General features: G+C 52.2%; 1 protein-coding gene across 4 annotated transcripts in view; it reads right to left on the bottom strand.

Annotated features, from left to right (window-relative positions):
- Nucleotides 1–1,622: 1,622 nt before the first annotated feature.
- The window catches only part of EPHB2 (EPH receptor B2), a 129,626-nt gene continuing 107,575 nt past the window's right edge, over nucleotides 1,623–23,673 (bottom strand). The window contains exons 7-16 of one of the 4 annotated variants that reach the window (XM_040587404.1): nucleotides 19,196–19,358; nucleotides 18,432–18,540; nucleotides 18,143–18,258; nucleotides 14,915–15,037; nucleotides 14,269–14,516; nucleotides 13,392–13,607; nucleotides 10,848–10,997; nucleotides 6,736–6,929; nucleotides 5,892–6,047; nucleotides 1,623–2,926 (exon numbers count right to left, since the gene is read on the bottom strand). In XM_040587404.1, the coding sequence (XP_040443338.1) occupies nucleotides 2,818–2,926; nucleotides 5,892–6,047; nucleotides 6,736–6,929; nucleotides 10,848–10,997; nucleotides 13,392–13,607; nucleotides 14,269–14,516; nucleotides 14,915–15,037; nucleotides 18,143–18,258; nucleotides 18,432–18,540; nucleotides 19,196–19,358 (1,584 nt within the window). In that variant the 3' untranslated portion in view covers nucleotides 1,623–2,817. The remainder of the gene's footprint in view (nucleotides 2,927–5,891; nucleotides 6,048–6,735; nucleotides 6,930–10,847; nucleotides 10,998–13,391; nucleotides 13,608–14,268; nucleotides 14,517–14,914; nucleotides 15,038–18,142; nucleotides 18,259–18,431; nucleotides 18,541–19,195; nucleotides 19,359–23,673) is intronic. The other 3 variants (XM_040587406.1, XM_040587405.1, XM_040587407.1) reach the window with 3 other exon arrangements.

Genomic DNA, 23,673 nt, shown 5'->3' with positions numbered 1-23,673 from the left:
CTGCCATCGATTTTTGCACGCTGTTCTTTCAAAGCTGAGCCCATTTCCTGATCAGGAGCAGTGCTTTTAAAGTGCAAAGGCATGAAAAGCATCCCTTCACTAGAAACAGAGGCTAAAGCAGGCTGGATATAGGACAGATGGACGATGATGTCCAGGCACCACCTGCATACAATATGCCTCGGTCTCCTCACCTACGTCTCTACACCCTTCCTCACTCGACATCATATTCTGCCATTTGAAAGAGATGCAGGGCAATGGCACTGCTGTCGGAGGGGATGTGCTGTGGACGCCGAGCGCAGAACACGTCCCCGTGGTCCCAGCACACACCTGCTACGTGACTACAGATGCACTTTCAGATGCAAGGACAAGGCAATGCTGTAAACAAACGAAAATACAACACCACACTAGAGATTTCAGATGAATAGGGGCTGGAGGGAAAATTCCTCTGGGTAAGGCCCCTGCTGCTTAAGCTGTGCACCGAACACTGGGACGATGGGAGAGCAAAGTAACTCTCGCTTGGAGGGAACGGTCTGCTGCTTTCGTTGTTGGGTCTGGAAGTGGCAAATGCTAAGTATTTTATAAATGGCCTCATATTTTACAAGCAGTCTAGGGAGATGGTGTCTGGCCACAGAGGTCTAGACAGCTTGGGAACTTCATCCACAGCAGACACGCCTCCTCTTGGATTCAGCTTCTGGAAAATACAGCAAACCAGCTCCCCATGAACATGCCTTCCACACCCCGTGCTGCTGCAAATTAGTGGAGAACCCTACGAACGACATGGCAATGGCAGCCAAGGGCTGGTAAATGCCGGTTCTGCTGGCCAGGGCCACGCACGTGGAAATATGCCACGGGTGGCCCGAGGACGGTGGGCAGTGGTAGGCATGTTGCAAAGGATGCCAGATGGTGCTGAACAGGGAGAACAAGCCCGATCCTCATTCATACCCCGCTGCGCTTGCTTGGTGGTATTTACACGTACCAAAGACCTGGTCAGTAACTAAGGTATTTATTTCAGTTATTTATAAATCCATCGATTGACCATTCAGCTCCAACCACAGCATTTTGCCTCTGGAGACCTGAGCGATCAGCGGTTTTGCCTTTGCCATCTCAGGCTCTCCTTGAGGCGACCGGCTGAGGCTGAAGCTGCCTCAGAGCCCCCAGTGCATCGTCTAACGAAGGCACCGGGTCCCCGAAGGGCACAGAGCACATCCACAGAGTTGAGTTACTACAGTGAACCACCCACAACCTGGCAGCGAGCACAAGTCAGACTCAAGAAACCACATGCCGCAAGCTCCTCTTAAGGGGACCAGGCTTACCCTGCCTTCCTATGGTCCATGCACCAACCGTGCACCTTTCTCAGCAGTCAGACACGTCCAAAGGACTCTGACAGCCAGCTGCGGGGCCACCATCCCCTCCCACCATCCAGCTGCCCTCCCCATCTCTCCCTTCCCCCCCTGCAAACCGCCACCCCCCACTTCCAAACCCTCGGTGGTGCTGCTCACCCCTGCACCAGCCACACTGAATCAAGGAGGTGGTCATTTCATCTTGGTCATTTCACATTTTGAAACACATCTGTCGGGTGATGACCAATTGCAAAATAAGAAACAAGAAAATGGGAGGAAATGTGCACATAAAAAAATTTTTTCTCCCAGCATATTGTCAATAAGCTGCAATTTTTTCCTTCCACAGGGAAGGGATTTAAGTTCTTGAATGATATGATGCTTGGCGATGTCATTTCTTTTTTTCATTAAGAAAAACCAAACCAAACCAACCAAAAATTTCCAACCCCAAACTCACAAACTGGTGTTAACAAAACAAGGTAAAAGGACAAATCTCCCCAACAATGACAACTGAAAAATAAAGGTACACGTCAGCATTTGTAATAAAAACTACTACATACTGTACTTGGGAAGTCTTCTGGGAAAAGATCATTGGCATCTAGTGAGGACATCACTAAAAGTCTTGTGCATGTGATATGTATGAGACAATGATGCCACTGGAGGGTGGATGGACAGACCCTTAGGAAACTGTCACTCACAAAACTGTTCCATGACAAGAGAAAATAAGAGATGTAAAAAGGATTGGTTTTCCCCATCCCCACCCCCCCCCCCAAGCGTTACAGATTCCTTCTCATGTGTCGGAAACAGCCTCTTCTAGTCTCAGTTTATTTGTGTTTTTTTTTTTTTTAAAAAAAAAAAGTCTTCAGCTTTTGAAGAAGTCCATCAATTTCTGAGATGCACTTGGTTCCACAGCACCAAAGAGCTTCAGCTCTCTCTCCCCTTTCATTTCCTAACAGTGGCTGTTGGGAAGGACTGCTGGCTGCAGGCCATTCCCAGAGCTGCCATCCCACGTGAGAAAGAGAAGTGCTTCTCGTGACCTTTCGTTGCATTCATCTTCTTGAAAAAGTCTCATTGCTCCAGAGGTGCCTGCGCCCAGCTGCAGCAGCCTTGTGCAAGAGGAAACAGATGAAGCTGCTCTTCTCTTCCTTTGGAGACTCCCATTGGTCTTGGAGCCCTTTTCAAGAATGCAATTGCTTTATTATTATTTAAAAATATTTCATAGGTTTTTTTTGTTTTTGTGTTTGTTTTTGTGTTTTTTTTTTCAAAATAGTTGTCTTTTTTTTGTTCCCTTTTTCCATTGCTTAAATTCTAGAAGCTCTTGGTGACTTCTTGTTGTTGATGACAGGGCATTTCTTCCTGTTGCCATGATCCTCAGAGCAGCTGTCTGTCTCTGGTCCACGCAGAACACTCAAGAACTGGAGCTTGAACATACAGGGGCAAAGGGGAGCAGGGCCTCGAGGAAGAGGAGGACACGTAGCTATCAAACCTCCACAGACTGAATTTGGTTCATCTGTGCTCTCATCACCTGGATACTGTTCAGAATTTTCTTCTGGTGTCCTGCTAAAGTGACCCCAACTCGCAGAATGTCCCTTTGGGAGGAAAAGAAACAACACATAAGCATCAAAAGACATTTTTCTCACAGCAGAACAAGATCACAGGTAAGCGTGTGGTGTACCAGGAGCTGAAGTTTCTGCAGATTTATTCTGCATCAAATGCCTGCAAACCTGGTGAAACCTCTACTCTTCCTCTTTGACTCTTCCCAGCTCATCCTCCTCATCTTTGCACTTGCTGCCTACCACAGCACCCCCAGAGCACCTGAACCCCAACAGAGAGCGTGAAACCAACCACCACAGGCTCTGCTCACTGCTTGTGGGTGAGTTAGCCTTAGGTATTCTACCCTTGTACCATTTTCATTCTCCCTTGGCACATTTGGATCCTCTCTCTTATTTCGTGACACAGTAACCCATTTCTTCCATCCCTGGAGACGTACGAACAGGATGTGCTATACCCTCACCAGTGTGCATCTCGCTCCCCCTATGCAGATGATGGCTGTCCTTGCTACTTTTCCTTTGATGTGATGAGGCCACGAAGTGATTAACTTTTGCTCTTTATCCTCTTTGCAAGGATATGTATGAGGGCGATGTAATTTTTGCACTGCTTCTATTTTTTTATAGCTAGTAGGCATCTGGGAAAAACAAAGGTCATGCCAAGAGCATGAGGGTGACCCTGCGCTGGTCCTATCTGTGATCACTCCAGCTGAGTTTGCTACTCATCTCGCTCTTGGATAAATCTCAGTCATGAATTCTCCTGGTCACGGAACAGATGGCATTCATGGGACGCGACCCATACCTCCCTCTAAGGATTTTCAGTTGCCTTTTCTCCTTCCTAGAGGGTTAGGAACAGACTTACGAGGAAGTGTGGCAAAAACCTTGTCTTGTTTAGAGTGGAAGTCACTGGGCAAAGAAGGGCAAATAGGAGCTCCATGGAAAGGTGGAAGAAAGTCATCTAGCACGAGTGGCACATGAGCCTGTATGTTTGCTTCAGAGTTTGCTTTAGACCTTGCTTTTTTGGTCAAACAACAAGAGTATGAAGAAGGAAAGCTGGGCATGGGGCTATGCCACAGATGTACGCATTCTGCTTGGTGGTAGCCGACTGGAGACCACCACTGGGGTCTCCCATGCCCTGGGAGACTGGTGTGAGGGTGAACGTCCCAGACACACCTCTGCTGCTGCTCAGCCAAAGTGGAACCCTGCTAGCACAGCACGCGGCTGGCAACCAGGACAGCATCCTTCACAGGGACAGCACTTCTTCCAAAGGGTTTCCATTCCCTCCTCCGCCACAGCCAAACGTGCTGAGCTAGGGAATTTTCCTCCTTGGATGAGTTTGGCACTTTGACTTTGGCTTTTGTTCCGATTGGAAACAAAGCCCAAAGTCTTCATCGATGTCTGTAACCCAGAGTAAGGCAGTGGCCGTGCACAGCCCAGTGCTTCCCAAGCTTTCTGCCCTGCACATAGACCATTTGGTGGCCCAGGTGGTCCAGCCTGCAGACACACCAGTGAGAGACCTTTCCAGAAGGTCAGTGTTGAAACCATGTGGATTTGATGAACTGAATCAGTTTTCAGCAAACATTTACATTTTGCTGGCTAGCCAAATTTGAAGAAAACAGCAACTCCACTTACATGACTATCTACTTCTGCAGAGACTACTGACCATTAGAACGTGGTTTCAAGATGTTCATGTTTTCATGTTGCAGCATGACTTCCCAAGGAAAAGGACTCGAGTGTCCTTTTCTCCATTATTATGGCCAGCCAAGCATGGAGGAATGTGGGAGGGAGGTTTGCCAAAACTGGTGGAGACATGAGCTGAGGATACCCTTGTGTCTGATGAAGGCACCTGGCAAGGACTTGGAAGACATTGTGAGGGCTGGGCTAAGGAATTGGGAGAGGTGGCACTTAAGGGACACTGAGCATGTCCATGAAAAAACAGATTTCACTAGCTGGACCACCTGCAGGGGTTGTGTTGTGGTGCGGGTGTGATGTCCCAATTTGGTCCAAGTTCTTCTTTGCTATCCTTCAGAATTTATGAACCCTCTTCTGTTGTATGAACACAGCCTTTAGTGTGCCAAAATCATCCCCAGGGCCCTGGGGTTCTAACACAGATGTACTGAAATAACCAGAATTGCCAGCTGAATTTCAGCAAAATGGAAGCAAATAAGAACAAAAAAAGCCAAAAAAAAAAAAAATGTAGTTGGGCTGTTGCGTGAACGGGTTCTGTTTCATCGGTAGACTGAAACTCTGGAATTAGGCACCAAATAGAAAAAAACCTTCCTGGTTACCAGGCAGAGAGCACCACAGCACTTACAGATGGCTTTAATGCTTGCCACTTTCTTAGGCAGGGTTTCTAAAACTAACTGCAACCAACCACAAATCTTTCACCAGAGGCATCAAAGCCCCAGCTAGCCCCAAGGGATTTCAAAAACCACTACAAATGGATTTCAGCTGCCTGCTTTCTCTGCAGAGCTTGCTAAAACTCTGCCACCGAGGGATGTTTTTAGTGGATGCAAGGCAATTCAGAACAAACTTGAAACCATCTGGACTTTCAGAGGCCTTTCTTAGGCAGAAATTTGTTTGCAGCGTGCTTGTCTCCATCACCAATACACCATACGTCCAAGAGGAACGTGGAGCCTGAAAGTGCTCTCGAGTGGCTGGAGAACTGTCTGATGCCGGCCTGAAATCTCCGTTTGTTCCATGTTGGGGTTTCAGAGACCCTGGTGGGGGTCTTGGTTCTCACAGCATGTTCTCACACACATGCAGTGTGATGGTGTGGAAATGAATTCTGCAGATCCCGAGCGACAGACAGTCTGGAGACAAGACAGAGCCTGCAGAACAGAGCAGTTCTGCAGAAACAGCACAGACTACAAGTGGGTCCACAAAGCAACAAACTCTATAAAAAGCAACATCATCTGAAAATAAGATCTAGTTCAATAGCAACTGATTGTTGTTGAACTACTGAGACTTCTCCTTGTGCTTTGGGACTAGAAGCCTGGGCACTTACTCTACAGTCATCTGAGATACTACGTCAAAGGTGGTGAAGCCAGCACTGGCAAAGCTCTCCTTGTACTGGCTCATCTTGATGGCATCCAGCCATTCATCCACAGTGTTGAAGCTGGTATAATCTGGGATTGTGCGGTCGAGGAGGGGGAGGTTCATCCTGAAACACAGAAAGAGGGAATGAGCAGAGCAAACGGCAGCAAGCACGTGTATTTCTGCACCCTCCATCAGCCAGAGGGACCTGGACCAGCATCATTCACAGTGCCTGCACCGCACCGTGTTAAGAAGTGCCCCCCAGAAAGCACTCTGTTCGACTGAGGAAGGATTATGTATAAAGCATCACAGAAGTCTTTCTGGATCGGTTTGTAGGAGCCATCAAAGGCAATGGGACGCAGCTCTCAAATCCTGGCTGCATAAGGGGAGAAAATGCATTCTCATCATGGGACCAGTGCTTCCCCCAAGCTGGTGTGTTCCCACTCCGTCCAGGAAACATCGTACTGCCTGATAAGGCTTCATCTGCCTCCACTGCCTGCCAGATTGGGCTACCAAAGCAACACGCCCACCCAGCAATCATGTGCACGTGAAACCACGATGCTCCTCTAACTGCGCAGAGTACACCGTCCAGCTCGGTGAGCCGTCTGGGTTCACCAGATCTAACCTGCCCAAGGACAGGGACCAGGGTGACCTTGACATCCCGTAATGCCCTTCCTATAAAGGACCAAACAACACAGGCCAAACTGCCTCTCTAGCTAGCCTAGAGAGATGCCAGGATGGTGCCCAGCAGGACACGAAGGACAGCCGATCTGCAAACAGAAGCGAAAGGACAAGAGGAAGACAGAGATACATACCCAGAGGAGAGAGGTGCCATGGCTTTCAGGCTGTTAGGATTTCGGATCATTTTATCTAAGGTGTTGACAATTTGCCCAAATTTGGGTCTATGGTTTCGGTCCTTCTGCCAACAGTCAAGCATGAGCTGGTGTAGGGCATTTGGACAATCCATAGGGGGTGGCAGCCGATAGTCCTGTTCAATAGCATTTATCACCTGCAAGAGGAGTCAAAGAGATCAATACAGTTGCAATAAAACCTATTGAATCCGTAACGTTCCTTTCCTTGGATCCTGAGGGTGGGCGGGCCAGCCATTCTGCACTGGGGCTGCTCTGCCTACCCTTAGTGCTGCCCACCACCTCGGCCACCACCACACACTCCTCTTGAACTCCCAACCCTCTGCCTGTCACCTTGTCCTGTGATGAGCCATGCCCATCCGTCTCCTGACCTAGGGAAAGACAGCACGTGTGAGCCTGCAGCTCCAGGCACCAGAAAGGTGACTCAGAGATAAGGGTTCATGTTTTCGGACAGGGACACAGCACAACAACACAGCTTACTGGGAGGAGAACATCCTCATCTGGTGAAGGATCTGCTTGTGATTTCCAGCCTGGGGAAGTTGCCCTCGTGTTTTCCTTCCTCCAGTTCTACTCCTGCCAACCACCCAGCCCTTCCAGGAGCCAGAGCTGTGCCACAGGACAGGGCTGGGTGTGCTGAGCCAGCAGTAAGGGCTGCATCTCCCCATGATCTTCTACATATGCAGACCAAAGGACGCAGCAGTGGGGACCAAGACCTTGGTCAGCAGAGCCCGGCACAGGAGAGCTTTGCTACGGCATGTGGAGCAGGGTTGAAGCTCACCTTGCCTAAGCCATGCTGCAGCTCTGTGGGCCCACGCAAGATGGCTTTGGCTGCTGCCCATTTGGACTTAGGGCACGACACAACCTGGGACAACGTCTGGTCTTGCAACATTCAGTGGAGACAGCACGTGCACCAGGGCTAGAGGGTCTTCTTCAAGGGGAACCCCATTTCCCTGTCACTCTGCACATGGAGCCCTCCATCCCCATCTGGGTGATCAAGGAGGACGAAGCTGCACAGCTTCGTCCAGGGGCATATGTTTCTCTGACAGAGGCATGGGACAGGCAGTCTTCTCCTACCTTCTTGGCCTTGTACGTCCTACGGTCATACACATAGCAAGGGCACTGAAAGGCGAGCAGAAGGAGCCTTGGATACTATAAACAGGCTTGTGCATGGCCACAAAACCCAGAAGCGAGGATAAAAACCAGAACTGAGGGATACTGCAGGAACTGAAAACCAGGGTGGCATTTGGAAATGACCAACTCTCCAGAGAGATGATGAAGAAGGGGAGGAAGATTGACAGAACCTCCCTCAGGGATCCAGAGGAAGGACCTCGATGTCCCTGGCTCTTCTCCATGTGATCCGTGTGATAATCCACGTGATCAAGTCTACCATAGCTTTGGCCAGCCACGTCTTGCGTACTTCCAATGACAGAAATGTGTCTGCTGAGCTACCCCAGGGCTGCGCCACTCTCCTGGGGAAGGAGTAGCGATCCCCACACAGCGGCGTGATGTTGAGCAGGAAGGCTACATGGTGAAAATTGAGGACACTGCAGCTGGGATTGGGATAGCAGCAGGGAAGGGTTGGTAGAGAGAAGGCACTGGAGGTGCTGTGGCAGCAGAAGGCTGCTGCTGCGAGGAAGGGTAGGGACAGATCCCTGCCAAGCAATCCAGGGCATGAGGTGGGGCATCTGGCAGGGCTGAAGACAGACTGTGGCTTCAGGCGGAGAATGGATTTGGAGGGTGCTCCAGACACCGATGTTCATGGCCAAGGTGCTGGAGATGCTGACCTGAGACAGATGGGGGCTGGCACCGCTGCTGTCAAAACGTGCCAGAGGGAAGTTCTCCCTCCCTTCTGCCCCCCTGGCTGGACATGACGGTGCCCCACTGGGCTTGTGAAGGTCCGACTTGAAGCATTGTCGGTGTGCTTTGTGCAGCTCTTGGCTCCTGTTCAGGGATTCCCCCAAGAGGTGCAAGCTGTCCCCTCTCCCAGCGCTCTGGATGGCAGATGTATCCGAGGCAGAGGGGAGGGGAAGCATGGCGGGGAGCAGGGCTGGGGAGGGTCATCACTCAAGCATCAAACACTTGCCTCCGGCATGGACCAAACGGTTTCCCAACAAGCCACCCGCCTCGCTGCCATCAGACACATCCCTTGAGGGGGCACATGCTGCGCCCCCCGCCTCCTCTCCCGCCCCAGCCTCCCCAGGCGCTCACACCCCGGGGTCAGGAGGCTAATCTGCAGGGAATATCAGCCACGCGCTCACCCGCAGGGAGGACCAGCTGCAGTTAAGTGGCGACAGCTTCAGGGGCACCATGGCCTGCAGCAGCAGAAGGGGAAGAAGAGGCTGGGGACAGGCGCCACGCAGCAGGCTGTGCCAAGGAGACGGGCATGGGTTCTGCCATCCCCACCGGCTGAAGCAGTGCTGCTGCAGAGCAGGGGTCACAGCAAGAGGAACCATTGAGAGAAGGAAGCCAGGGGGAGGAGGAGAAGGGAGAGGGATGGCAGAGCGCTACGCGTGCAGAGGGATGCTGAGGCAGGGAGAAGGGCAGTGACACCTGGCTGCAGGAAATCCTTGAAACTGTGGGCGATAAAAGCCTTAACAGGAGGGGAATTGTCCTTTCTGAGAAGGGCATACCCCTAACTCCTTCCCCTTTGGCTCAAAGATTTGATGCAAAGATTTTTCTGGTATGCCAGGGCCTGAGGCAAGGCTGTGAACAGCCGAAGGTGCAAAGATATCATCTATCCATTCCAGGTGTGAGGAACTACCTTGAGTAACTCTCCCACCAAGCACGAGTGAGGGAATTGTCCCACTCCGAAGAAACCTGACGTGGTTTCTTCAGATGGGGTTATACTGACTTGAAAACAGTTGTCTGACTTGCCATCGGGGTGGGCGGAGTGGTACAAGTCAGGTGGGAGCTGGCGCTCACTCTCTCCCTGTGAGGCAGGGGTTTTTCAGGAGCCCACAGGATGATGGAGATGGAGGTGACAGTCTGAAGGCTTCCAGCGGACTGCCCAGAGGCAGCTCTGAAACAAGCTGGAAGCCAGGCAGATGCTGTAGCATGCAGGTTTGCAAGAGTCAGGCTTGCAGCAGGGGGGAAGACAAGCCTTCTGCAAACCAAGGGACCTCCCGGGAAATCCTGAGGGTTCACAAGGTGGAGACCGCATGAAGAAGGGCAGCTCTTCAGAGAGACAACGTCACAAGAGAACTACGATGCTCACAGCAAAGGGGTCTTCTGGACACCCATAGCATGCTGCACAGCACTCATTGCCGCTGGATGGGTGGGCTTTGACCACCCAGGTATCAGGAGGTAGAGGGAGCATGGCATTGCTGTGGTGGAGTGGACTGCAGCCACGGGTCACCCTTGCACGGGGGCAAGGGCTCACGGAAACTTGCCTGGGTCCCAGGGAGCAAGGAGTGCACATAACAGTTCCACCTGAATTACAGAAGAGTCATCAAGTATTTAAAATTAAGCATGTCCTGAAATACTTTGTGGGTTTGGATTCTAGCTGCGTACAAGATGCTTGACTTCTTACACATCACAGGGCAAGCTTGCCAGGGCAGGTTTAACGACTATCTAGTGGCGGATGTCCTTGACCATGACAGGGGGGTTGGACTCGGTGATCTTTAAAGGTTCCCTCAAACTCAAACCATTTTACGACTCTATGTGTCTAGAACAGACTTCCACCAAATGCCTGTGGTCTCCTGCATATGAAGATCTGCTTGCTGCTCCAGGAGCTCTCAGGTCCGTGGCAGCATTTTATTTTCCACCTGCCTGCTCCCTTTGCTCCTGGACATGCCTACCACCCTCAAGATGCTCACGATAACCCTGTCCTACCCGCAGTGGGTGCTGTACAGTCCCAAACTTCTGCCACAACCGCACAATGGGACCAAAAGCCAAAGTTATCCCCATTACTTCTTCCAAAGGTGTTGACCTTGGACACATCTCCCACAACAGGGAAGGCTCTGGACATGCCAGACAGGCTGGGTCTAGCTGTAGCCATGCTTTGGCTTTGCAATGCTCCCAATTTCAGTGTTTCTTCTCCTTGTTTCTTAACAACTCACATCTTGATTGGTCATGTCCCAGTAAGGCCGCTCGCCATACGACATCACCTCCCACATGACTATTCCGTAGCTCCACACATCGCTGGCCGATGTGAATTTTCGGTACTGAATTGCCTCAGGTGCTGTCCACCGTATCGGGATCTTCCCACCCTGCAGGAAAAAACAGAGAGGCCAGTAAGAGGAAAAGAAAGAATGACTGAAACCAGTGACGGAGCAGGGGGGCAGGCTGCCCAGGGAGGCTGTGGGGTCTCCTTCTCCGGAGACATCCAAACCCGCCTGGATGGATCCTGTGCAGCCAGCTCGGGGGGGAACCTGCTCCAGCAGGGGTTGGACATGGTGATCCCATGATCCCAGAGGTGCCTTCCAGCCCCACCGTGCCGAGATTCTGTGATCTTCTTTAGTATGGCATGCATGGACACTGGTGAGAAATGGGATGGACTGGGTGGGCGCTGGGGTCTCCATCATCCTGCTGGGCAAGAGCAGCTCTGGAGAAATCAGAATGACTTTCTACCCCCGCAGAGGAGTTCTGCACCGAAGGGGACAGGAGTGGTGCACCCAGCACGGGGCCACCGGGACTGCCACAGTCTGCTTAAGCCCTTGCAGCCTCCTGATTTTCCACCAGGCTCTTTGTACTCGAAGCATTCACAACTCAGGGGACCTTCTGAAGGGAAAATCTTCCCCTGTGCTGAAAAATAAGCAAAAGTGCCTGCATTTTGTGGCTGTGAGAAGATTACGGAACATTATACTTTGTCAATGAATAATTACCGTGTCTTATTAAGGGTCTCCTAGGACTTATTAGGACTCAGACCCTACACATGCTAGAATAATGAAAACAAGATAATGTTCCTTAATCTTCTCACAGCCACAAACCTCAGACAAAATATTTTGTTTTCCACAGGAGGGGGAGACCAAGTACTCCACACCAAACATGACAGCCTCTCCATCAGGCATACTCTTAACAGAGCTCCTGACAAGCAATGGATTGAAAAAGTGGATAAAAAAGAAGTCCTGAAGTAGAAATTACAGACTGGGTATGTTTGGAGGATCCTTGTGGGAACTCACTTCTGCCAGACCTTCCACCTCTCTGGTGATCTGAGCCAGGGCTTCACCACCCTGTTGGAGAAGGAGATTTTCCTTCGGTCCAGCATGAACCTCCCAAGCCGTATCTTGTGGCTGTTCCCATCCATGAACACAAGGTTTCTGGTGTAATTAGAATAAAAAACACTCCTGCATCTTGGGACATTTGAGGATGGTGCATTTTGAAGAGGAAGACATCATTACTCCAGGTACTTTGTTATAGTGGGTGCACATATTCTATCATTATAGATTATATGTGTCCTGCTACAGTGCCCACAGTTTAAGAAGAATAAATGAGAGATGACAGAGAGAAAAGCTACAGGCACAGTAACAGGAATAGAAAACAGCAGCAAACACCAGAAGCTCCCACGTATTTAGCTTAACAAAGGGAGAGTTAATTGCATGTAAGTATCATGTCATGAAAAATGAATGTTGCTAGTGTTTCTAAAAGCTATAGGATGACTATATAAGACTGAAAGGTTGATGTTTGAAGCTACACAAGTTCAGATGAGAATGAAAGCGCACATTTTTAGGTGTTTGTTAGGTAATTCACTAAGAGCTATGCCAGACATCTCTTCACTGGCAGCTTGGAAAGATCTGGGAGAGATGGTTTCCTACAGCTCATGCCCCAGCTCTATCAACACTTATTTCCAAGATGTCCTGTCACAGCCATTGTATGCAGGCATCGATCCTCTAGCATCACTGCAGAGGGTTTCTGTATGCCTTTGCGAACAGTGGTATTTACGAGAAGTCCTGGCTGCAATCTCACTGAACAACAACAAAATCTTCAAATTATCCTTTGGTCCTGGCGCACGTTCTGCAGCCTGAGCCAGGCCCCGAGTCCTCGGTGGGACTTGTGTCACTGGCACCATGGGGATCCTGTCAAGCTGTTCTGTGATCAGGAAACCATTTCTGGGAATGTTTCTCTAATTCCGACAGACTATCTAGATCAGTATCTGGAACTGCAGGGTTTCGCCCAGCACGCATCCACTCTTCACTCCATCGTCGCTGGGGCTGAGCCTGTGACGTGACATGAAAAAGGATCACAGCCTCCCAGACAGCAGGGCAGATTGGACAGGGATGGTGAAAAAAAGAAACCCCAGACCTGCTGCCCTGGCAACGAATCTGCAAGGGCAGCATCTCAGAGGACCCCCAGCTGGTCCATGCTGGGGGGGTATAATGCAGCATTCCAACTAAAGGCTTTATCAGGGACACGTATGTGTTTGCAGACGTGGTTGGAAGAAGGTTCGGTTATCCACAGGGATGTCCATAGGGCCCATCAACAGCCACTGGCCCACTGGACAGGACCTTGCAAAAAAACCCCTCTCTTCGTTCATTTAATTGGTCTTTCCCATCCAGCAGCACCTCATTTCCATTGTTAGCACCCTGAAAAAGTGTTCCCCATGTCCAGGGGGGATCTCGGATCCTTCACCACCCATCCCTCCCCCTCTGGATGAGCAGCTTTACCAGTGCACTGGTGTAGGTGGGATCAGAGGTGTCGTCCTCCAGAAAACGGGAGAGGCCGAAGTCGGACACTTTGCAGACCAGGTTGCTGTTCACCAGGATGTTGCGGGCAGCCAGGTCCCGGTGCACGTAGTTCATATCGGCCAGGTACTTCATGCCTGCCGCGATGCCCCGCAACATGCCCACCAGCTGGATCACCGTGAACTGCCCGTCATTTTGCTGAGGGGAAGAGAAGGGAAAGAGTCCACATGAGAGGAGCAAATTCACGGCCCGCCATGGTCAGGCAAAGGGCTAGTAGACTCCTTTGACATCATGTGCCAAGACACAGCCACACCACAAGTTCCCTCTCAGAGCAAGAGGGTGGGCAGTGGGGAGCTTGCAGGGGCTGGCAGTCACCGTCACACAGCCTGTGGACCTCACCACGATGGCTGCTGTCATCCCAACAATCCCCAACCTGGCACAGGAGGGGTCGGAAGGGACAATCTACTCCTATTTAAGCAGGTTCTCTCCCTTCAACACAGTGAAGGACCCATTTCAACCTCCGACCTGTAAATATTTAGACAAGAGCAGCTGGAGGTGAAGTCCCGCTGTGGGAAAGCTATGCCAGACTGTCCCTCCACGTCCAGAGAGGCAGAGCGGGGACAGGCACATGTGGGGATGCCTACAGGTAGGCACAGCCCAACACACATCACAGCTGACAGCCTTGGTGCCACCTCTGTTCCCAAGACACAGACCTCCGGGACGTGCAGCAGCTGCCCCAGTGGCAGGCGATGCCGGGCAGTGAAGGGCACTGTTACACTGGCATGAGAAGGGAACCTTCCCCTCCAGTCCTTCCCTGGCCCAACACAATCTCGAGCTGCATGATCCTGGGATCTCATACCCGCAAGAAGGAGTCCAGTGAGCCATTCTCCATGAACTCCGTAATGATCATGACTGGGGAACTCTTGGTCACCACCCCCTCCAGGTGGATGACGTTGGGGTGGTCGAACTGTCCCATGATGCTGGCTTCGCTCAGGAAGTCCCGTCTCTGCTTCTCTGTGTAACCAGACTTCAGGGTCTTGATGGCCACGAAGATCTCTCTTTTGCCGGGAAGCTTGAGATGCCCACTGCACACCTCACCGAACTCCCCTGTGAACAGAGGAAAACAGGGATAGGGCTCGTCAGTTCTCCCCGTGAGACTCTGCTCCCAGGGGCTCCAGCCATGCCCACCCTGCACGCCCCCGAGCTGACCACCCCCCATCTGATCTGTGCCCCCTCCCTCTGCACCAAAGACCTCCCTTCAGGTGGACTCATCACCGGTAAGAAGCACTGGACATGGGACTATAAGCAGAAGGGAACTTCAGGTCTCCAGCACTGGATGCACTTGCTCCTCCAGCACTGGACCATCTTGCTCCTCCTAGCCCAGGCTGGAGCTGGTGACACTGGTCTTCCCAGTACGCGTAAGGCTAGATCTTCACCAGAGCCTGAGACCACAAAGAAGCACAAAGCACTGCCGAGGGCCAGCCAGACATTCACAGTTCACCTACCTGCCCCGATCACCTGCTCGATTTTGACACAAGAGATATCGATTTCTTTCGCAAATTCCCGGACAGCTTCATTGGGATCTTCGTAGGTGAAGGGATCAATATAGATCTTCATCCCTGGAGTCACTGCATAAATGTGAAGGAGAGGGTCAGACAGAGAGATGCAAATGGAATGACCGATGGCTGGCATCAAGGAAAAGAGAAACTTATTTGTGTGAGGGTCTTCTTTACCTCAGCAGGTCGCGTAATCAAGGGCACGAAGCAGACATAGCAAAGCAGTCTGAGAAAGAACATGCAGAGCCATGTTTGCACAGGACTGTTATAGCTGGGCTATAACGAATATTGGCCCACAAGCCATTGCTGGGGCAGTGGAGGGCTACATCGTTAGCCAGGATTGCGAACTGTGACCACAGAGACCCACCCACCCTCTGCCGCGGGATTCAGCTTCAGCAGATCCAGAGGAAAAGCAAGCGGAGCGTTTGCTCTTGGGAGACGGCGCGATGCCACCCCACGCTCACCATGCTGTGACACCGTGAAGGGCCGTTTGTTGAGACTGCAGCTCTGCCCCTCTGCATAGCCCCGCACGCCATCCCACCAGAGGCATGGGGAAGTGGAGGAGGGAACATGGGCTCAGCTCTCAGGAGATGGTCAGGGGATGCCTTGGGATGTAAACTGAGGCACACGCTACACTGGTTCTCCACACGGAGCTCTGTCAGGGAGGCAGCTCCAGGCACTTGCTATTACTGACACAGCCACCCAGGCAGACTGACTCCTTCACAGGGGCATCTGTGACCTTCCCTGGGACAGTGCAAGCAGGAGAGACTGTTCAGTCTGCCCCCTGTTCTCCTGACAGGTAACCCTGCCTGAGGCTGGGTTCCCTCTTGGCAGCCTCAACAAAGGCCAAGAAAACTGTAGGGGTCACTGGGGAAATCACAGGAGCCAAGCTGCTCCTGCGAGGAAGACCAGAAGGCACAGCGATACGCTCATGTGAAAGGCAACGGCCATGGGACCTGGTGAGGTTGGACTGCTGTGACAGGCAGTGGGACCTGGTGAGGTTGGACTGCTGTGACACGCAGTGGGACCTGGTGAGGCTGGACTGCTGTGACAGGCAATGGGACCTGGTGAGGTTGGACGGCTGTGAAAGACCATGGCCATGGGACCTGGTGAGGTTGGATAGCTGTGACAGGCCATGGCCATGGGACCTGGTGAGGTTGGACAGCTGTGGAAGGCCATGGGACCTGGTGAGGTTGGACTGCTATGACAGGTCATGGCCATGGGACCTGGTGAGGTTGGTCTGCTGTGACAGGCAATGGGACCTGGTGAGGTTGGACTGCTGCGACAGGCAATGGGACCTGGTGAGGTTGGACAGCCGCAAAAGGCCATGGCCATGGGACCTGGTGAGGCTGGACTGCTGTGACAGGCCATGGCCATGGGACCTGGTGAGGTTGGACAGCTGTGGAAGGCCATGGGACCTGGTGAGGTTGGACTGCTATGACAGGTCATGGCCATGGGACCTGGTGAGGTTGGACTGCTGCGACAGGCGATGGGACCTGGTGAAGCTGGACTGCTGTGACAGGCCATGGCCATGGGACCTGGTAAGGTTGGACTGCTGCGACAGGCAATGGGACCTGGTGAGGTTGGACAGCCGCAAAAGGCCATGGCCATGGGACCTGGTGAGGTTGGATAGCTGTGACAGGCCATGGCCGTGGGACCTGGTGAGGCTGGACTGCTGATGCCACGTCACGTGCTACCTACACCATGGGTCAGCTCTTAGCTGCTGCCCATGCAGTTCTCCCCTTTTTATATTCGTTTTTCTGGCCTCTGGCTTGCTCCAGCTTTGGGGGTATTTGGAGAGCAGATCTCACAGCTCACTAAATAAGGAGCCTGACAGACCCAGAGACACAACTCCCATCTCTACATCTAGGATGCTGGTAGGAGTCGGGGGAGTTGCTGTGATGCTCACCAGCTCCCTGCACCTCGGCAAGTTGCTAACCATGAGCTGTAGCCTCTCCACAGCAATCACTGCTGGGGAACCACGCAGGGGCTGTGCCTTGGACTGGCACAGTGACAACGTGGCTACAAAGCACCCCGGGCCCGTGATCACTTCATCTGCATCTGGTGGCATCAAGCCTGTGAAGACACAGCTATTAATGCCAGCCCAGCCTGAAGCTGTCATGTTACGCACCACACCCCAGGAGAAAGCGTGAACGTATGTTTACACACGCGGCACAGACTGACAAACAACTGAGAGCTGCATTTACATAATCTTTCTTGAAGAGTGTCGTTTTTCTGGGTAATTTCTAGCTATGCAGCCAGCACGCTGCTGCTCTGGCACGGAGCTGCTGTTCAGGGCTCTGCCTGTTGGGAAATGCTTCCCAGGGAAATACAGAAGCAACAGTGAGTCCCTGTGCTGAAACACTACGAGGTTTTTCCAGGTCTGTACGGGAACAAGGTTATAAAAAGGATAGAAATCCTGAAGCTGCAAGTATAACACGGGGTAAAGTAACAACGGAGGTTTGAACAAAGCAGGATTACAGCGACAGGTCTCCAGTGAAGGAGGAGAAGGGCATTTCAGAGGGCATGCAGCCCGGCGTTAATGAGGGGAAGGAGGATGCACCAGGGTGAGGCAGGGTGAGCAGCGAGGGTGCGAGCAGGAATGCTGGGTGTGAGGGAGCACCCTGCAGTACACAGGGATGTTGGAACGAGGGTGACTGCAAGACAGGGCACGTCACGTATTGTATTATATACCGAGATAGATAGATAATATCTACCAGGATTGTGGGAGCACTGGGATGGGCTCTAGCAAAGGCATCATGAGGTATGTGAACTCCTGCCGAAGGACAGTGCTCTGCAGGAGGTTGGGAAAGGGATCTCACTGCTGCCCAAAGCTGGGCAAAGCTTAGGAGTCAGAGTAGCAAGACAAATGTGGTGGCAGGGGGTGCACTGCAGGAGAAGGTGAGGCTTGGGGGGCGGGCGGGTGGGTGTTGAACATCACAGGGGTTTGTAGAGCATGCACAGGTGTTCACTGCATCCCACAGCTGGCACCCGACAGCACGCAGGTCTGGAGAGCATGGACTCTACAAGGCAGGGCAGGGATCTAGATGATGGGGGACTGGTGGGGGACCTAGACAGCACGGAGGTTTTCTTGTCTACCCATGCACATGCCTGCCCAGCTAGGTGGCCTGAGCCCTCCCCACACGCCGCAAGGAATGAGTGAACAGGAACACAAACCGAAGAGAGAGCGGACCCCCAGGCCTGGCGGGGGGCCGCGGTACGTACTGTGGCCACTGGTATAGTGCTGCAGCTTGTCAGTGTACTCAGAGTCAGCACGCTCAAAGCCCCGTCTTCTGGAAAGAAAGGGAGTCCTGAGCACCGTCACGGGTCCACTGGGGCCGAGAGATGCACTGCACAGGCATCTGTTTCCCCCTTCACCACCCTGTGTCCTCCCCTCCTGTATCCCTGCCACCCTCTGCCTCCAGCCACCACCCCCAGCCCCGGGGTGAGCTACACACAGACCTACCTGTTGCACACAATAATGATGACGACTACAGCAATGAGGAACACCAGTCCTGCCGCGGAGGAGCCGATGATGAGTGGCAGTTTCTCCTGGACACTGGTCTGGTACTCGGCTGGCATGCAAGGAAGAGGGCACGGGTTAGTGCGGCACAGGACAGGTCTACACGACCAAGTTCACCAAGGTCAGAGCATGGTCATGAGCGGTGCCCATGTTGGCAGGGCTATGCCAATGAGCTTTCTGGTGTGGTTTTGGTCTGGGGCAGCCAGTGCATGGCTCAGGCTGGCTGTGACATGGGATGTGCCCAGTAGGACGGCTGGATGGAGTTACTGCTTTTGGGTGGGAAGTTTAGTCCCAGGGATGCATGCTGTGCCTTGCTTCTTGGCCTCAGGGCCAAAAAACTTGCTTGGCCTGTTTTATTTAGCAGCACAAATTTAGAAAATAAAGACCCAGGTCTGCCTTTGTCATCGGCAGCTGTGCACATGAACATCATAAACTTCCTTTCCTCAAAATCCAACCGAGTGAACACGTTCCCATGCCAGAAAAGCTTGGTAGAAAGTGACCAAGATTATGTGATTCCCTGCATGGACCACCAAGTGCCCACACCTCTCTCCAGGTCTTCCCAGGTCCAATAAATGCCTGTGCCTTGTCAACGTGCCCTTGAAGGGTCTATCAGCAAGGGGACCAGCACTGCTGCCAGTGCATCTCCATCTTGTTCAAGTCTTTCTAGTCCCTGTGTCACCTTTATGCAGAGTCAGCTGAAGACTCACCTTCAGTCATGGTCTGGAAATACATCTTGCCACTATACCGGCCATACCCGGCCACAGTACGTGCCCGCACCTGGAAGACGTAGATGGTGCCAGCTTTGAGGTTTTGCACTGCCACGGTGTTGGTGGGGCTCTTCACTGTCGTTGAATTTAACTCACTGAGATCCTGCCAAGAAAATACAAATCTGTCATCAGAAAAATACATCCTGAATCAGGCACGGCATTTTGAGAAGGAGGAAGCGCAGGAGACCAGGGTACCAAGGGTGGAGAGACCACCATGGGCCTGAACAAACGGGGAGGGAGAATATGAAGCAAGAATGAACAGAAGCAAGAATATGAGTATGGATATCCCTGGGCTACCCACCACCTCACAGAAAGGCTCTGATGAAGGTTAGCTAGAAAACTCGGGTTGCTTCTCCAAGCCTTGGGCTCCATGGAGATGGGAACTGCTTCCCTCTTCTGTTCCCACTTCCTCTCAGCACTGTCCTCCTTCCTCACCCCTTCCTCCTGTGCCCGACCCAGCCTCAGCACCCTCTCCATTTGCTCTCTCTTGTCTCCCTTTACCTGTGCTGGAGATAAAGCCACCTTGAACACAGGGTTTTGGACCTCAGGAGAAGTAACGCTACCATCCGCCCCCACAGGGCCTGCTTCACCAGGGACCACGGCTAGGTTTTCAAACATGGGAAACCAAAAAGCATATTTAAAAGTGACAATAAGACTACTGCCAAATTTTTGTCCTGCCCCTTGTCTGCAGTTTTTCTAGCTGAAGATTCGAGCAATCATATCATCATGGTCTATAGATGGTACTACACTTGTGTAGGTGATGGACCCATCACTGCCCTGAGGAATTATGCCCTTAGCTGAGCATCCAGAAGCACTAGTGGGTGGGCAGGACCTCCTTGTCCTAGCCACTGCACAGGAGGACAGACAGTCCCTGTCCGTGCCAGGAACATGGAGAAATAGGTCAACAGGGAGGATGGCAGAGGGGACTGAGTGCAGTCAGGGCGAGGTGGCCAGCTGCCTGGCAGCCACGAAGTCCTGAAAGCCAGTGCAAAGCAGCAATACACGCAAACAGCTCCATGATTCTGGAACCCAGAGAAATCTTAGGAAAGCCAAACTGTGAGTACGACCCCTCTAAAAGGAGGCGCAGGCACCGATATCTGAATCAACTATTTGTAGCGACGCTGCAAGCGCTCACCCTTTCTGGTAACGCCTCTGCTGCGGCAGGTCGGGCTGCCTTGGCAGGATCACCAGTTAGAAGAGATCAGCAGCTGACGGCTCAGAATCTGAACTGGCCAGTTTACCAGCCAGTCGCTGAGATCTGCTACCTTCAAGTCACTGCAAAGGGCTCAGCAAACCCCAGAACTCCTACCCGACACGAAGTCACCAGCCAGGGGAGAGAACCTCGTAAGAAGCAGGCAGGGACTGCCAGGAAGACGTCAGGCACATCGTCTGTGCCATCCCGTTAAGTGGGACTGAGGGTGTGATCAAGGGACTGGCTGTGAAACCCCACTGGGGGCGGGGGGGGACGACACGGAGGGATTTCTTGTCCCGTGCTAACAGGAGGTCAGAGCGAAACTCCCAGTGAGGAGCACAGCATCTGCTCCTGCCCACCGACTTGTTCTGCAGGGGAGCGCTGGAGGACAGAGGGTATCGAAGGGGTGGTCAGGCAGAAGGTCCCAACTCACGATGAACCCAGGTTTCCCCACGTGATGGTGCAAGTCACCCAGGCTGCTGCTCTCTTGGGCTGCTTTGGCTACCTGCAGGCAACAGCGACGCAGGAGTCAACGGAGGGTCCGCACTCAGCTTTGCACACCCTTTGCCTCAGCTGCTGGGGCACAGGATGAGTCCAGAGGTTATCCTGCCCACCCATAAATGATGCGGTTTGCTTCTGGGGACCGCTGGTCTCCTCTCTTCCACTGTCCACATCGCTAGCCATCTGGTGACTTTGCTTTCATGTTCATTCACTTCCAAGAGCAGCACTGGTGCCTTCACTCAGAGGAGCTCCTGCAGAGCCAGAAACTGTGGTTCCAGCAAGGTTACGAGGTCCACAAAGACCAGTCATTCACTACGGTGCTCCAGACAGCAGCCCACACTGAGCCAACATTCTCCTCATGTCCCCGGGACAGCCCGGTGCTTTCCCAATTATTCATCACACCGAAGCAGAATTGCAAGTGCACTGGCATTTGTGAGCTGGATTATATTCATGACCCGGGTTTCTGTAGACTATTTGCCTCACAGCTGCGAAGCAGCTGAAAAACAACATTAACGGAGTTAATTTCTTCTTGTGTTCAGCTTTTGATTGAGCAGTGGGGTGGGGTGGACGGCTGGTAAGAGAGCGGTCTGGCACGAATGTGTTTCTCCAAGTGTGCAGTCAAACTTGGAGGCTTGGAAATGCTGATGGCACATGGCTCTGCAGGGTAATGCAGAGCAGCTCTGCAACCCCCTGGGAGACCTCCCCTATTAACAGCCTTCAGGAACAGTCTCCTAAAAAAATGCAACAACAGTTTTATCCATCTGGACCTGGCGCTGAAGGTGCCTGGGTATTGCTGGGTTGTTTGGGAATTAAGGCTGATGACAAGGAAAAGCTCAAGTGCAGATACACAAACAAGAAAGATCAAGGGAAGAGGAGCACACAGAAAATGGATTGCCTCATCTGTCTGATCAGACCTGAGAACTCCCTTTCCCAGGCAGGCTAGGAGAGAAACAGGTCAGGAAATATTTAGTTTTAGTGCTCAAGGGCTTGGATGAATCCTCCCAGGCCCTCGGATGGCACTAAAACACAGCTGGTTTAAAATAATTTGTCCAACTGTTTGAGGGAACTTCAGACCTGCTCCTGGAGGACTTAATTGAATGCAAGGGGCATGCTTACAGGACGGTGGACAGCCGGGGAAATCGATGTCTGTCTCTGTGAGGAAGGTGTGCTCATGGCTGTGCTCTCCTTTAATCCCAGGCAGCAAGGAAAGAGCATTTACACCTCCCACCCCCCCCTTATCAAACCTCCTCTTTCCCCTTGGCACCTTGCTCAGCCAGCAGCTCTCCAGCAACCTGTGCAATCCCTTCAAACACTTCTCCCCTTTCACCCCTCTGGGCTTCTCCAGGAGGTCCAGGGCATCCCAGGTGATTTAAAGTCCAAGTCCAAGCTGTTGTTTTTCACAGAGGTTTGTGTTTGGTTTTTTGGTTTGGTTTTTTTTTTTTCCTGCTGATTATGGTTTGAGTTTAAAAATCCTAAATCAAAATAACAAGCTTCTTATTTCCTCATAGGTATGATTTGGAGTCCTCATCTGGTTCCCCATCCCGTGAGTCAAATCTAAGCAGAAACCAAAGTCTGATCAACAGAGTTTCTGGAAACACAGATAGTCTGTGAAAAGCCTGAAGGATTTGCAAAAATTGTTTCTAAAAAGTCATGTTTTCTCAGCCAAAAGAAAAAAAAAAAAGCCAAAGAAAAATGTCAACTGACTTAATTTGGCAGACAGCTCCTCTGTGCGTCTGCACAGCGGCAATCTGCTGTGGTTCCTGAAGCAAACACAGCCACACGTACGAAGCTAGTCCAAGGCTGAGTGCCAAACCATCACACACATCTGAATTTTGCTCCCCATGGGATCAAGTGCATTAGGAGGGCTGCTCAGAGGTGATAACAGGGTCCGTGGCGGATCCATGGGGCCCACAGCTCCCAGACTCTCATGGGGGACACCACTTTGGGAAGATCTCAACAGCGTTTGCCCTCCCAGCACCCCCAGACTCTCATGGGGAACGCCACTTTGGGAGATCTCAATAGCATTTGCTCTCCCAGCATCAAGTGTGTTGTGGTAAGAGTGGCTGGATGCCTCTCACAAGAAAACTGAGCCCCAGACAGAACCAGTGCGGCCCCTGGGCACGACTGGGAGCGCAGGGAAACTCTCAGGGCTTCCAGACAAGGTTTCCTCTTCGTCTTCTTGATCTCACAGTTTTCCCCAGAGAGAGCCCCCTTCCAAGGGTGTGGGCAGCACAGGGCCAAGGGGCACCCCAGCTCTTGCTCCATCCTGGGGACAAGTGGGAAACACGGGGCAGCAGCTTTGGCTGCAGGCTCGGGGGGATGCTGGTGTCCAACACTGAAGCTGGAGACCAGAAAAGTCCTCTGAGCCAGCCAGGGAGCCTTCCAGCCACCCTGGCCATGAGCCCTGGTGACACCCAGCCCTGGGAATGCTGGGCTCCTGCCAGAAGCTCCTGGGCACCATGAAGGCTACAAACAGCTCTGCTCCCACTCCCACCTCCCCTAGCAGCTGCCACAGGTGCCTCCCCCCCACCCTTCAACCCTCCAGCCCACCCATGCCCCTTCCCCAGCATCCTTGGAGACATCAAAGGGCTCCCGTGCCTCCTAAAATATTTGCATCGCTGACCAAACCGGGCACAAGGGATGGGCTGAATGTCTTCAAACAATTACCAAATGGCTAACCTAATGCATACCCTAAGCCCAATCACTTTGCATAACAAGGAGAGCT

This window comes from Falco naumanni, chromosome 3, assembly GCF_017639655.2.
Source record: "Falco naumanni isolate bFalNau1 chromosome 3, bFalNau1.pat, whole genome shotgun sequence".
NCBI classification, from domain to species: Eukaryota; Metazoa; Chordata; class Aves; order Falconiformes; family Falconidae; genus Falco; species Falco naumanni.
Note: the sequence above shows the minus strand (reverse complement) of the source record. Positions and strands in the feature narration are given on the sequence as shown.